This window comes from Pseudochaenichthys georgianus, chromosome 10, assembly GCF_902827115.2.
Source record: "Pseudochaenichthys georgianus chromosome 10, fPseGeo1.2, whole genome shotgun sequence".
Taxonomy (NCBI): domain Eukaryota; kingdom Metazoa; phylum Chordata; class Actinopteri; order Perciformes; family Channichthyidae; genus Pseudochaenichthys; species Pseudochaenichthys georgianus.
The window spans coordinates 13,934,545-13,950,011 of record NC_047512.1 but is presented as its reverse complement, the minus strand read 5'-3'; the positions used below and the strand labels follow the sequence as shown (position 1 = coordinate 13,950,011).

At 49.1% G+C, this 15,467-nt stretch overlaps 1 protein-coding gene across 1 annotated transcript in view; it reads right to left on the bottom strand.

Annotated features, from left to right (window-relative positions):
• Window positions 1–15,467, bottom strand: part of diaph2 (diaphanous-related formin 2) — a 429,613-nt gene that overhangs the window by 317,997 nt on the left and 96,149 nt on the right. Inside the window, exon 7 of the mRNA XM_034093628.2 lies at window positions 10,928–11,067. Within this exon, the coding sequence (XP_033949519.1) occupies window positions 10,928–11,067 (140 nt within the window). The remainder of the gene's footprint in view (window positions 1–10,927; window positions 11,068–15,467) is intronic.

Sequence of the window (15,467 nt, the reverse complement as noted above, 5' to 3'; positions counted from 1 at the left end):
CCGCACACACCCATAAGGTGGCTTCTTCCCTGCATAGACCTGACCATCCGTAGGAGGCAACACGTCCATGAAGCACTGGTCCTTTACATGCTGGCCAGAGGATCAGCCATTTAAAAACACACACAGTGCGAGCCTGGCCTCACTTACATCCCCTCGGCACCAGTTGGCCTTTCTGAGTGCAGAGGCTGACTTGACTTCCCACAGCTCGCTGGCGACCGGCTTAACAGCTCTGCGATCACTCCAGGGATAATCACTTAGCTAGTAAACTATACAACATATTACTATTTTTTCTGTGTTTATTGTGTTGTACTGTTGACTATGACTAATAAAAGCCTTGAACCTTGAAAAGATGCATGTATACTAAGCATGGTGTGGTTCACTAGCTATAACATTGTTATCTGACTGAATACATTTGAATATTTTGTAATTAAACATTAGTCCTTAGTTTGCTCAGGAAAAAGAGCATTGAAAAAGGTCAGCTTTACCCTCATATGAATGGGTGTCTTGAGTGGTGAAGGTTTGTAACTCTATATATAATACAGAGATGCAGCAGTAATGCTGGTATTAGCAAACAGATTAAATAAAAGCTCTTCTGGGGGCATGCTGGCGAGTCTATCTCTGTACCCAAGGTGAACATAAAAAAGAATTCCACTTATCCAGTGACTGTTTAATATGCACCATTCATTGATTCACATCAGGAAACATCTCCTCAACAGTGAGATGGTAAATCATTTAAAGGATCTGCTGTCACTAAGGGTTCTGCAGCACTAGTGGGACCAAATCAAAATTGGAGATCCCATTTAAAGAGAGAAGTCAGAGAATGTTGTTAGAAATTAGAGACGAGGTTTATAAAACCATTGAAATCTGGTAATGAAAGATTTTAGAGCCAATCAAGGCTGAGCAGGACAGAGCCGAATACAACAATAATTTGTTGGAATACAGGTTTGGTTCCTAACAACTGGCCATTTTCCTTCTCCATGACTGTACGCTTTGTTTCAAAAGTTGATGTTCTGTATTTGTCTTTTCTAACTAACAGTCCAATGAGAGGCCTTTACATACATACAATTATTATTTAATAATTTCCAGCGGACACCTCCCTTGCTTAATGTCGAGTGAAGCGATTTTCATTTGGATGAGTATTGCTTTAAAAATACATAGTATGATGATCAATCAATCAATCAATCAATGTTTATTTATATAGCCCAATATCACAAATGTTACATTTGTCTCAGTGGTCTTCACAGTGTGTACAGAATATCAGTATGACTCAATGATGATTCAATTTCAAGAGTAAATTTCAGGTGCGTATACCTTAAGTTGCCAATGTACTCCTACACAGTATTGCAATTCATCCTACAATCATGAAGGTTACAAAGTTCAATTTGTATAGAATATTGTTTTAGAGAAGTGTTCATTCCACTGATAAAGTCCCGGTTGCTGATATACAAATACTGCTCAACAGAAACAAATATAAATAGCATTAGTAATTACTTTGCTTACAGCTTGTCCTTGCACTTAGCCACTTACTCTGAGCTTCGTCACTGTGCTTCACTCTACCAAACACACAACAAATGATCATTCTGTGCGTCAGGGTTTTCATTTGGTCTTCTGTGATGGTGGTGTATCACCTAAGTGCGTGTGTCAGCATCGTTGGTGTCTGCCAGAAGCCGCCATTAATGTTCTCTTTCTCCAGTTTTAAGCCATATTCCTATTGTACACTTTCTTAGATATTGATGGAACCGGATGAAGGATTTTAGTCATCAGACTTCTCGATCAAAGACACAAGGTGAGAAACCACAGCCTTTAGTCCGTAGCCCATGAAAAAATCACTCCCAACATTCCCAGGCAAAGGCTAGTTCTATTTCGTCCCTACTGACCGCCAGAGGCGGTGCTTTAAGCACTGGATATGTCCATTGCGCGCATGCGCAGCTCGAGTACCAATAACAACAAAGTCACCTGTGACCCACGTGACACCGGCTATATCAGCCGGTGTCGTCAGAGGATCTGTTCCTTTCATCTTCTCGCTGCGCGAGGGTACCGTGGCTACATTTTTGTAGCCTACAGCGTTCAGGTTTGAACGTTTGATCTGAGGGATTTCTCTGCAAGCAGCTGGCCGTGTGCAGCTTCGCGACTGACAGTCGGAGCAACGGGTCGTTAACGTGTCCTCCAGGAGCTGTGGCCGGCTGTGCAGAGCCTCGACAGACAGGTTTGCGTCAGCTTGTTGCTGGTGATGGCTGTGTCCGCACCCTCTCCCAGCCAAGTTGTCCTGATTGCCGTCTTATTTTTTGTTTGGCTTAGACTTTCTGGTGACGACAGTGTTCCCGCTTCCTCTCCCATAAAGTTGCCGTTATGCTCTTTTGAAAGTTCTGCTTGTGGCGTTGTGCCCGAGCTATCATTAACATTTGAGTCCCAGCTTTGGCTGTGTCCCTCATTCAATTTACTATGGAAAGCCCAGAGTGTCATACTTTAAACCCGTTTTTCGTTTAGATGCAGAGAGTAAGGTAAGTACTTTCTATTTCTTAGAAGCTATTATCTGGTCTTAACACTTGTGTTCTGACTTTGTCGCTTGATTGTTAGCTGTAGCCGCTTGGCTAACACCTTGCTGTTGAGCTTAACTATTAACTCAGGGCAGTGCTCCCGCTCCCGGTTTGATTGCAGTAGCGCTAGATTGTTGTATTACTGCTCCTAGTACTAGACACCTAGCACTAGGATGATATGCAGAGAACATCTTCACTGCGGGTGCTGTGTGCTCTGCATGTGCGGAGCATGGTACTGTAACCATGGCCTTCGGTTCTATGCGGGCTGTTCTCTTTCTTAGAAGCTAATTATCTGGTCTTAACATTGTGTTCTGACTTGGTTGCTTGATTGTTAGCAGCAGCTGCTTGGCTAACACCTTGCATGTACTGTTAAGCTTCATTATTTAACTCAGCCGGTGAGGGCAGTGCTCTCGCTCCCGCTCCACGCATGGTATGGTTGCATTAGCGCTATATCGTTGTATTTACTGCTCCTAGTACTAGACTCCTAGCACTAGGACGATATGCAGAGAACAATCTTCAGCTGTGCTGTGTGCTCTGCATGTATGGCCATTAAGGAGGATTTCATCCTCCCAATATTATATTGTCTAGTGGGCAGCCGTTTGGCTGACACTTTTAGGCACCGGCCACAGTTACTACTGTAACTAAGGTTCTAAGCCGTAAGTACTGGCCATAATTACTACTGTAACTACGGTTCCAAGCCGTGTAAGTACTGGCCATAGTCAATACCGTAACTACGGCTCTAGGCTGTGTAAGTACTCGCCACAGTTACTACTGTAACTACGGGTTTAAGCCGTAAGTACTGGCCATAGTTACTACTGTAACTACGGCTCCAAGCCGGGAAAGTACTGGCCAGAGTTACTACTGTAACTACAGCTCTATGCTGTGTAAGTTCTGGCCATAGTTACGACTGTAACTACGGTTCTAAGCCGTGTAAGTACTGGCCATAGTTACTACTGTAACTACGGTTCTATTTCGTCCCTACTGACCGCCAGAGGCGGTGCTTTAGCACTGGATATGTCCATCGCGCGCATGCGCAGCTCGAGTACCAATAACAACAAAGTCACCTGTGACCCACGTGACACCGGCTACATCAGCCGGTGTCGACAGAGGATCTGTTCCTTTTCATCTTCTCGCTGCGCGAGAGTACCTTGGCTACATTTTTTGTAGCCTACAGCGTTCGTTCGTTCGTTCGTTCGGAACATTTGTTAAGGATTCTCTGCAAACAGCTGGCTGCGTGTAGCTTCGCGACTCATCCAGTCGGGGCCGCGGGATTACCCGTCCTCCAGGAGCTGCGGCTGGCTGCGCAGAGACTTCGTTCGGACAGGTTGGTGTCGGCTTGGTTGGCGACGGCAGTGTTTCTACTCCCTCTCCCAGCCTAGTTGTCCTGATTTCTGTCTGTTTGCTGAGTCTTTTGGTGACGGAGGTGTTTTCGCTCCCTCTCCCAGGAGTATTGCTATGCTTTTGTACTGTTTTGGCCGCGGCGCTGAGCCAAACGTCATTAGCATTGAGCTAAACCTCATTAGCATTGAGCTAAACTTCATTAGCATTGAGCTAAACTTCATTAGCATTGAGCTAAACTTCATTGGCATTGAGCTGTACTGGCTAGTTAGCAGTAGCGGCTGCAGCCACTCGGCGGACGCCGGGTTGAGCACCGGAGTTTCCCGTGCCGTTCTTTTTTCTTTAGCTACAGCTGGCATTCGCCTTTGATTTAACGCTAAAGTTGCCGTGTTTATCCTGTTAAACAAGTAGCTGGTGAAGTCTGTGTTCCCACACCCGCTCCCGGTTACGCTGCATCTGGCGTTCGTCTTCAGTTTAACCAGTAAAGGCAGTGTTTGCGCCCCCGCTCCTGGTAGGCGCTAAACGGCCTGGTTTTTTGCGTTAAGCAGGTAGCTGGTGAAGGCTGTGCTCCCGCACCCGCTCCCGGTTACGCTGCGTCTGGCATTCGTCTGTAAATTAACCAGTGAAGGCAGTGTTCTCGCCCCCGCTCCTGGTAGACGCTAAACTGCCTGGTGTTTTCTGTTAAGCAGGTAGCTGGTGAAGGCTGTGTTCCCGCACCCGCTCCCGGTTACGCTGCATCTGGCATTTGTCTGTAAATTAACCAGTGAAGGCAGTGTTCTCGCCCCCGCTCCTAGTAGACGCTAAACTGCCTTGTGTTTTCTGTTTAGCAGGTAGCTGGTGAAGGCTGTGTTTCCGCACCCGCTCCCGGTTACGCTGCATCAGGCATTCGTCTGTAAATTAACCAGTGAAGGCAGTGTTCTCGCCCCTGCTCCTGGTAGACGCTAACTGCCTTGTGTTTTGGTTTAAGCAGGTAGCTGGTGAAGGCTGCGTTCCCGCACCCGCTCCCGGTTACGCTGCATCTGGCACTCGCCTCGGCTCAGCCAGTGAAGGGCAGGTAGCTGGTGAAGGCTGTGTTCCCGCACCCGCTCCCGGCTTCTCTGCATCTGGCTACCTACAGAATGGCTCATTCATGTAGCGCCTGTATGGCTTCTCTCGAGCCCGAGGACGGCCACGACCGTTGCCCCTCTTGCCTCGGCCTCGAGCATCTAAGGGAAGCTCTCACAGTAGGGGCCTGCATGAACTGTAGCTGCATGCCCCGGGCACTCAGAGTGGCTAGAATCACTGAGGTGGAACGTCTGGCGGCAGCCAACGGACACCTCTCTTGGTCACATCCTCCCCCAGATCAGTTCGACCGTCCCTGGTGACTTGAGGGAGCGATGGCCATGGGTGCACCCCCCAATAAGAGGACTAGGAACAGGCTGTCCTCTAGAGTGGATCAGCTAGCTACCGACATGGACACGATGAAGTCGCTCCTCGTGGCCCTTCAGCCGGGGCCCGGTATAGGGGCTGCTAGCTGGCCGCCTGCCCCTCCTTCGGTTGCCGCCCCTCCTTCGGTTGCCGCACCTCTGTACGAGGATGCCTTGTCGCTAGCGGCTTCGGCTAACCTCTTCAATGAAGAGACGGAGGACGAGGTCCCGCTCGAGGAGTTTTCCCTCTCCTCTGCTCAGGGGTCTCTGCAGGACGGGGAGGACGGCTCCATGGCGGCCATCATTCGTACAGCCTTGGCGCACCTGCAGATTCCGGTTCCGCAGGCCAACTTGGCTCCGGCTAGTGCCTTCTTCAGGCGTAACCCAGCCTGTGTCCCCCTCACCGTTCCTCCTTCAGAGGAGTACCTGAGGGAGCTCCAGGCATGCTGGAGGGACACCAGGGCCTTTAGCCGCACTGGTTCCGATGCCCGGACCTTGGCTGCCATGCAGGACCCGGCGAGGGCGGGGCTGGGTGGCATGCCACCCATTGAGCCTGCCATCGCCTCCCTGATTCTGGCTCCTGACGAGGCTTTAAGGCCTGAGGTCAGGTGCCCTCAGCCTCAGTGCAGGGTCACGGATGGGCTGCTCTGTAGGGCCTACGACGCAGCGGCACGCATGGGTCGTATCGGGAACTCCCTCTCCCATCTAATGCTGGCCGTCTCCGCCTCGCTGCAGCAGGCTCCGGCCGAGCCTTCTTTGCTGGGCCTCAGCGATGCATCACTGCAGGCCTTTGCCCTAATGACTAGGGAATTGGGACGAGTTATGTCTTTTCTGGTACAGACTCGTCGCCAGGTTTGGCTGGCCCAGTCACCACTGACGGAGACATGTAGGAGGGTCCTACGTAGCGTGCCAGTCGAGCCAGGGGAGCTGTTTGGGTCAGCTGCCCTGGAGACACTGGAGCGCGCTGCCCAAGCGAGGCAGACCAGGCAGCAGCTCTCGGGTCTTCGCAGTCCCGCGGCCGCTCCCGGCAGGCCCAGGGGCCGCTCTAGCAGCCGCGCTCAGCCACCGGCTTACTGGGGTGGTCGGCAGAGTTCCCAGCGGCCCACTCAACCGGCCAATGACTTTTGTGCCCCAGGTCGCCTGGCTTCCAGGCGGCCTCGCGCTTCAGAGCCTTACCGGCGCCCCCCGAGGGGCTCCAGGGGCCGGGGGGCTAGGCCCTGAAGTCCCGGGGCCGGTCGTCGGCTGGTTTTCCCAGCAGCAGCTCAGCTACTGGGCTGCCTGTATTTCCGACCCCTGGGTGGTTTCCACACTAACCCGGGGCTACGAGTTGCAGTTCCGACGCCGGCCCCTAGCCTTCGGCCGGGTCAGAATGACAGTTGTCAAGGACCCGGCGAAGGCCTTAGCGCTAGCCCAAGAGTTGTCCGTCCTCTTGGCCAAAGGCGCAATCGAGCCAGTGGACCCCCTGCGTCAGAGCGGGGGGTTCTACTCGACGTACTTTCTTGTGAGCAAGAAAGTTGGCGGATTCCGTCCAGTTCTGGACCTCAGAGGAATCAACAGATTCCTGAGGGTACTACCCTTCCATATGCTAACCACAGCAGACACCCTTCGTGTTGTCACACAGGGGGAGTGGTTCACAACCGTGGACTTGAGGGACGCCTACTTCCACGTGCCAATTGCATCCCATCACCGGAGGTTCTTGAGGTTCGCCTTTCAGGGTCGACATTATCAGTTTCGGGTGCTTCCCTTTGGTCTCTCCCTCTCCCCAAGGGTGTTCACCAGGGTTGTTGCGGCAGCACTCGCTCCCCTGCAGGCACAGGGCATGAAGGTCCTGCCATACCTGGACGACTGGCTGGTTTGCGCGCCGTCCCGGGCCCAAGGGGCCCAGGATACGGCGCGCCTCTCATCCCACGTTGCCCGGTTGGGCCTGACAGTGAACACCGGGAAGAGTTGCCTGGACCCTTCCCAGCAGGTCACTTATCTGGGGATGGTCCTAGATTCGGTCACCATGAGGGCCTACTTGACACCTCGTCGTGTGGACGACATTTCCCACCATCTTCAGACTAGGCAAGAATGTGCCTTACATACAGTTCCTCCGGCTCTTAGGCAGACTGACAGCTGCCTCAGCCGTTGTGCCCTTGGGCCTGTTGTCACTGCGCCCCATGCAGATGTGGCTGAACAGCCGTCACTTGGACGCCAAGCGGCACAGGCACAAGAGAGTCAGGGTGTCTCAGCGGTGCCTCCACTCTATGTCCCGCTGGAGGGACAGGGCCTATCTCCTGAGGGGTGTGCCCATGGGCACCATCCCATCCCGCCGGGAGACTGTCACTGTGGATGCGTGTCTCTCGGGGTGGGGGGCGGTGTGGCAGGGCAGGACTGTGCAGGGTCAGTGGTCTGCCCAGGAAGGTGCACGCCATATCAATGTGCTGGAGCTTCGAGCGGTGTTGCTCGCACTCATGCACTTTTTACCCCAACTGGCGGGCAGGCATGTGCTCGTTCGTTCGGACAACATGTCCGCAGTTGCCCAAATCAACCATCAGGGGGGCGCCAGGTCCGCACAGCTGCTCCGCGTTTCGCAGAGCCTCTTGCCTTGGGCGCTCCCCCGCCTCACCAGTCTGCGGGTAGTTTTTCTGCCAGGGGACCTGAATCAGGTCGCAGATTTCCTCTCACGGCGCAAGCCTCCACCGGGGGAGTGGAGGCTTCACCCGGAGGTGGTGGAGATAATTTGGAGCCTCTTCGGCAGGGCCGAAGTGGACCTCTTTGCCTCGGAAGAGTCGAGGCACTGCCCCCTCTGGTTCTCCTGGTCGGAGGTGACCAGCCCATTGGGTCAGGATGCCCTGGCGCACGACTGGCCGGACACTCTCCTGTATGCCTTCCCGCCGTTGCCTCTGATACTTCAGACGCTTCAGAGGGTCCTTACCCAGGGGCACAGGCTCCTTCTAGTCGCCCCCCGCTGGCCGGGGAGAGTCTGGTTCCCACTGCTACGCAGTCTCTGCGGCAGCCCACCGTGGCGTCTCCCCGACAGGAAGGACCTCCTGTCACAGCTCAAGGGTCAGATCTGGCATCCCGACCCTCGCCGCCTTCAGCTCTGGGTTTGGCCTCTGCAGGGCCCAACCCACTGTTGAGCGGTGTCACGGCATCTGTCAGGGAAACTATCCTGAATGCCAGAGCTCCATCCACTCGGGCACAGTATGAGTGCAAATGGAGGCTCTTCTCCTACTGGTGTGTGAGTAAGGCTGAGAATCCGGGACATTGCTCCGTGGCCACCATTTTAGAGTTTCTGCAGTCCCTTCTGGATAGTGGACGTTCTCACTCCACTTTGAAGGTGTATATGGCTGCTATCTCTGCCCGACATGTCGGAGTCGATGGCGCCACAGTGGGGCGCCACAGGTTGGTGTCCCTCTTTCTAAGAGGGGCTCTACGGCAGCGCCCCCCTAGCACCCCAAGGGCCCCGGCTTGGGACCTGCCCCTAGTGTTGGATGCACTATCATCTCCTCCCTTCGAACCCTTGGCCCAGGTCGGGCTTAAATGGCTGTCCCTGAAGGCAGCATTTCTGCTTGCCATAACCTCAGGGAAGCGAGTCGGAGAGCTTCATGCCCTCTCCGTAAGCAGTACATGCCTGAGGTGGAACTCCGATGGCTCGGGTGTCACCCTCTGGCCGAATGTGGCGTTCTTGCCCAAGGTGCTTCCACTAGCCCACTCCAATCGGCCTATCCAGCTGGCACGCTTTAACATTCCACAGGAGAAAGGCACACCTGAGTTGCTGTGCCCTGTGCGTGCCCTGAGGGCGTATATTGATGCTACGGCCTGTATACGACAGTCAGAGCAGCTCTTCGTTTGCCATGGCGGCACTAGGAAGGGTCGTGCTCTCTCGAAGCAGCGGCTGTCCCACTGGGTGGTGGATACCATCACATGTGCCTATGGGGCCAGTGGCCGCCCCCCGCCATCAGGGGTCAGATGCCACTCTACAAGAGGCGTCTCAACATCGTGGGCTGCCCTAAGAGGGGTGCCCCTGGAGACCATCTGCGCCGCGGCGTCATGGGCGTCTTCGGGCACATTCTCCAGGTTCTACCGGGTCAATGTCGCCACTCCTCACCCCCTGGGGGTGGTCTTGTGGCCAAGCTCCGCTGCTTCCAACTAGGTGAGTAAGTGCTTGGATTCTTCATGACATGGTTGGTATAGGTCATCCAGTGCTAAAGCACCGCCTCTGGCGGTCAGTAGGGACGAAATAGAACGATAGTTACGGCTGTAACTACGGTTCTATGAGTCCCGGATGACCGCCAGAGTTTCCTGTCACTCAGAATTCTTGTGTGCTCGCGAGAAGATTCTGGGAACAGATCCTCTGTCGACACCGGCTGATGTAGCCGGTGTCACGTGGGTCACAGGTGACTTTGTTGTTATTGGTACTCGAGCTGCGCATGCGCGCGATGGACATATCCAGTGCTAAAGCACCGCCTCTGGCGGTCATCCGGGACTCATAGAACCGTAGTTACAGCCGTAACTATCGTTATATGCCGTGTGAGCCCTGGCCATGGTTACTGCTGTAACTACGGCTCTGTGCTGTTCTCTTCTTTAGAAGCTAGTTATCTGGTCTTAAACATGTGTGTTATTTGACTTGATCTCGCTTGATCGTTAGCAGCAGCCGCTCGGCTAACGTCTTGCATACTGTTAAGCTTCTTTATTTTACCCAGCTAGGTGAAGGCAGTGCTCTCGCTCCCGCTCCCGCTCCCTCTACCGGTAATGCGGATGTAGCTACATCCCTTTTTCTGTTCGGCGAGTAGTAGCACCGCTCTACTCTTCCCGTTCAGCAAGTAGCTGGTGAAGGCTGTGTTCCCGCACCCGCTCCCGGTTACGCTGCATCTGGCATTCGTCTCTAACTCAACCAGTGAAGGCAGTGTTCTCGCCCCCGCTCCTGGTAGACGCTGAACGGCCTCGTTTTTCCGTTAAGCAGGTAGCCGGTGAAGGCTGTGTTCCCGCACCCGCTCCCGGTTACACTGCATCTGGCATTCGTCTCTAACTCAACCAGTGAAGGCAGTTCTCGCCCCCGCCCCTGCCATCAGGCTGAGATGCCACTCTACAAGGAGCATCTCAACATATTGGGCTGCCCTGAGAGGGGTGCCCCTGGACACCATCTGCGCCGCGGCGTCGTGGGCGTCTTCTGGCACATTCTCCAGTTGTCATCAGGTCAATGTCGCCACTCCCCATTATTTGGGCGTTGTCCTTTTGCCGAGCTCCGCTGCTTCCAGTGGGGAGCAACGGCTTGGATTCTTCATGACATTGTTGGTATAAGTCATCCAGTGCTTAAAGCACCGCCTCTGGCGGTCAGTAGGGACGAAATAGAACGATAGTTACGGCTGTAACTACGGTTCTATGAGTCCCGGATGAACGCCAGAGTTCCCTGTCACTCAGAATTCTTGTGTGCTCGCGAGAAGATTCTGGGAACAGATCCTCTGACGACACCGGCTGATATAGCGGGTGTCACGTGGGTCACAGGTGACTTCGTTGTTATTGGTACTCGAGCTGCGCATGCGCGCGATGGACATATCCAGTGCTTAAAGCACCGCCTCTGGCGGTCATCCAGGACTCATAGAACCGTAGTTACAGCCGTAACTATCGTTTTACAGTGTGGGAAATTGTTGAGTTACTAACCTGACAGGGTTACTTGTGAGAGACACTCTGAGCGACTCCAGGCAGTTGAGCAGCTTTTCTTCTGTGATGCCAGAGCGCAGCTCGTGGACATATTCTTGGGAGGAAAGTGTACTCTCATGCCTGCTGTTCCTAAGTCCACCCTGAAAACCAAATATCAAAAGTTTAGATTACAAACATACACTATATTATCTCGGTAGGTCAATCTAATACAAAAATGATAATCAAATACAAACGTGTACACAAAAAACATCCATGCATGATTTGATGACAACCACATACTCAACAACAACATGAAGAGGACTTAATGTTAGTGAGGGTCTGGTGTTCTCAGTAGGGTTAGTTGTTGAGACGTGTTTTGACATATTTTTGAATTCTCACAATGCTAGTGATAAAAGCTGGCAAAAATGTCTGTGTTTTGGTAAAAGGACAAGTAAGCATCTAGTGATGTGTTGGCCAACTTCAGTTTTTCTCAATCAGCCAATATTGCAATGATGGACTATTCGCAGAGAGAGCCAAGCACAGCGGCAGCTCCTGCTTGAAATAAATGGATTCTTGTGTATAGTCTCCACAGAAGCCTCTAGGGACATGTTGCTACACTGATGCTTACACACTGAGACTACCTATTGGCAGCAATACACACACTTACACCCCAGCAGGGAAACAAACTCACTCACCCAGCACACACTGTAGACAACACCGTGAATTACATTTAGCTGCAGCTTGATTCCAAAGCAGCAGAATGATTGAATATATGGCCTGACTTTGTTTTCGTGCAGGAAAACACATGACAAAAACCTTTCCAGGCAAATGTATGAATTCAACTTAATTATCTCTACTCCGACACAACCCCAGTGAGATGATAGTGAACTGTTCATGAACTTGTCATGAAAAGTTCATGGAATATCAGTGAACCTTATTCATGAACAGCTCATAAACAGCTCATAACAAAGTTGATGAACTGTTCATGAAATTGTCATGAACATTAAATGGCACTAGGGCAGTTCATGAACTACTCATGAAACTCCTGTGCTGGAATGGTTCATGAACAATTCATGGAATATGGTTTTAGGCAGGTTCATGAACAATTCATGAAATGGAGTTTTCAGTGAGTGTGTAGGGATATTCAGTTTTCAACCAAGAACATATCAAGAACTGTTCATAACAACTTCATGAACAGTTCATACCCAGTCACTGAATATAATTCAATGGCTGGCTATGAACTGTTCATGAACCATTGACTGTGGGTCAATTGGCAACCATAGAAAACAACAATTATGTCAATCACAATGGAACTTTACTCAAATTAACATACAAACATACATGTATACAGGTGGAGCACTACAATTAATCCTATCACTATTTGAAGCACAGTTCTTGATACTCAGCTGCACAAAAAAATGTGTTACGGGTCCCAAAAGCTTGGGTACCACAGCAACAATAAATGATTTCTGTAGAAAACAGAAAAGTGCAGCAGCAATAATTATACACAGGATCCGGTTGATCGTCTGGATTGCTTCTTATTCAAAATTCAAAGTACACAGTTACATTCAAATAGCTGTACTTTACAAACATCACATTTCTCCATTTAAGTTATCCGTCTGTCACAGTCAATTACTGTATCTCAAGGAGAAATTCAACATAGTCAATATAAACACATAACGCTATCAAATAATACTTTCTATTAGGGCTGTGCAATTAATCGTATTTTAATCGCGATTACGATTATGGCTTGCGACGATTATGAAAACAGCATAATTGACAAAATACGATTATTTTGCTGGGTGTGCTTTCGCCCCTCCCTAAAAGCCCACTCGGCCACGTGGGAGTGACATGTGTTGTGAGTGTTCAGCGCGAGCGAAGATGTCAGAACAAGAGCAGCAACTCGTTAAAAAGAAGGGTAAAACTATTTCCACTATTTGCAAGTACTTTGCCATTACATTTCACATCGCTAAAGATATGTGCCCAGTTAGCACTGTTAGCAACCAGGGCTTTAAGCAACTTGTCAACACGTTGGACAAGCGTTACGCGATGCCGTCTCGGTATTATTTCAGCAGGTCTGCGCTGCCTGCACTATATGACAAATGCTGTGGGGAAGTTGAGAGAGATGTGGCTTCAGCTGACTACTTTGCTACTAGGGATTAGGGTTGCCAGAAACTGACCATGATCAAAATCGATTATTCGGCAGCCCTGGCGAATAATAATCGATTATTCGACCGACCAAAACTTTGTGATTGGCCGGCGTCACCCCATGTGTCGGGGCGTGGCTGAGGGTCTTCAGTACAGGTGGCAATATTGTCACCTGCCTGCGCTCATCTCTGAAACCAGACCATGTAAACAGGCTGGTGTTTCTTGCAAAAAATCTTTAAGAGATGACATGAGCAGCCCTACCAGCATTTGCCATGGTGGCCTAAAAAAAATTATTTGGTCTTATATTGTAGTTCAACATTTATTTCCTGTTACTTCTGGACCATGACGGTTGGCCAGCCTTCAACGTTTAACTGAGTGGAATATGTTGAATATGTTTTACCAAAATGTTGGCTATATGTTAAGGAGTTTTCAGTAGGTTGTGACAGTGCACTGCATCATATTTGATTTAATTTATTTTAGTCTAATTTATTTTTATTTATCATATTAATAATTTATGTTTATTATGGTTTTGGAAGTGCGCTCCAACATATTTGTTGATCTTGTTTATTGGTAAAATATTATTTGTTTTAAAGTTCAATAAATGGTCAATGAATAATCGTCAAAATAATCGTGATATCAATTATTGACCCAAATAATCGTGATTATGATTTTTGCCATAATCGCACAGCCCTACTTTCTATCAATATATCTATCTTTACCAAATATAACATATTATGGAGATCACAAAAATACACTGTCAATGTTAATAAACAAAAAACAAGGCAATGTGCCTGCAAGACTTCACTCAGGTGAACAAAACATATTACCCGTGCGCAGCAGTTAACCTGCCTGCGAGCCTTCGCTCAGGTCACACTTACCCAGGCGCGGCTGAAGCCCGCGAAAATGGCATCTATTGTTGCCGACAGTTTAGTATTTTTAAAATACCGTTACTATTTCAAACATGCTCAAAACTTTCTGACACACTCTCCTAAACATCTCCAACATCATATCTAATTCACACAAGTTAACATCGATCATTTTCATCATGTACTGACCTGTAGAAAACAGAAAAGTGCAGCAGCAATAATTATACACAGGATCCGGTTGATCGTCTGGATTGCTTCTGAGGAGGGGGCGAAAGTGTCCCCCCTAAAATAACCCAGATGTCACCGCTCACCTGCCAAAGGTTCCACCTTGGCGCTACTTACTCATACTGCTTCTCAAACAGTACAGATAAACCATAACATGATATGAATGTCACCAAAATAAATACAGATAATGTTCAGTTTCAAATTCACTATTGTTTTGTTTTAAGATTAAAAGTTTTAAAAAATAAAGAAATGTTCAAATAGTAGATGAATATTCAAGAGGTCTTTAAAATCATCACACTGATCATCAAAAGTTCATAAAATGCTCATGAATATTCAAAAATATTCTGAACTTGCCACAATCATCCAAAATTCATGAAATGCTCATAGTCATGAAAAGTTCATGAAATACTCATGCAAACTTTTTGCGGTTTTAATTATAATTTTGTGATTGGCTGGATCATGATAAGTTCATAAATTGCTCATAAAAGTCTGTCATGAGCAAAACAGGAACTTTATATGAATGAACAATGTTCATAACAATTTCATGAATTGCTCTTTAAAATGGTTCATGAGCAATTTAAGAATTGTGGTTCATGAACATGACAAGTGAACATATAATGAGTTGTTCATGAATGTTTCATGAGTTCTCATGAACAGCTCATAAAGTCATGAACTCCATCTCGCAGGGGATATTTGTTAAATTGGTATTTTTTTTGTTTCTGTCTAAATGAGCTACATTTTGGATGGGGGCTTTGTACTGTATAGGGGCCGTACAAAACAAAATGAGGAAACTCTCTCTGCAAAACAACATCACAAGTTAAGCCGAACCAGACTGCTAGACAAAATCATCTTCACTGTGATCATCCCTGGACTGCTGGTTCCCTACAAAGTGAGCTGTGCTAATAGGCAGTTTGGGAAGTAATAAGCTAGCTCATTTATCTGCAGAAAAGAGAGGCCTGCTGCTCTCCTGCAATGCACAGTCAACATGAAAGAACCATATTGTTCGGTTGAAAAAAGCAGAGGAAGTCTACAGCGAAATGCCAATAACTATGTGTTGTAGGTTTTAACTGATCTTAGAGTTTGATTGGTTCAAAAATATCAAGTAGTGTTTTCTTAAAGGCTGCCGTAAGATCATCAATCTGCTATCTTCTACGTCTTGTTTATTATTGACAGTGAACATGAAAAAGCAAACAGCCGACCTTATTGTCTTAATGAGAGGGGTTTTTGTAAGGCACATCAAACTGAAATAAAACAGAAAAACAAATATCTATTTTGTTCTACTTAAATGTCTCTGTTCTTCTTGGTGTGCACAGATGAACCAA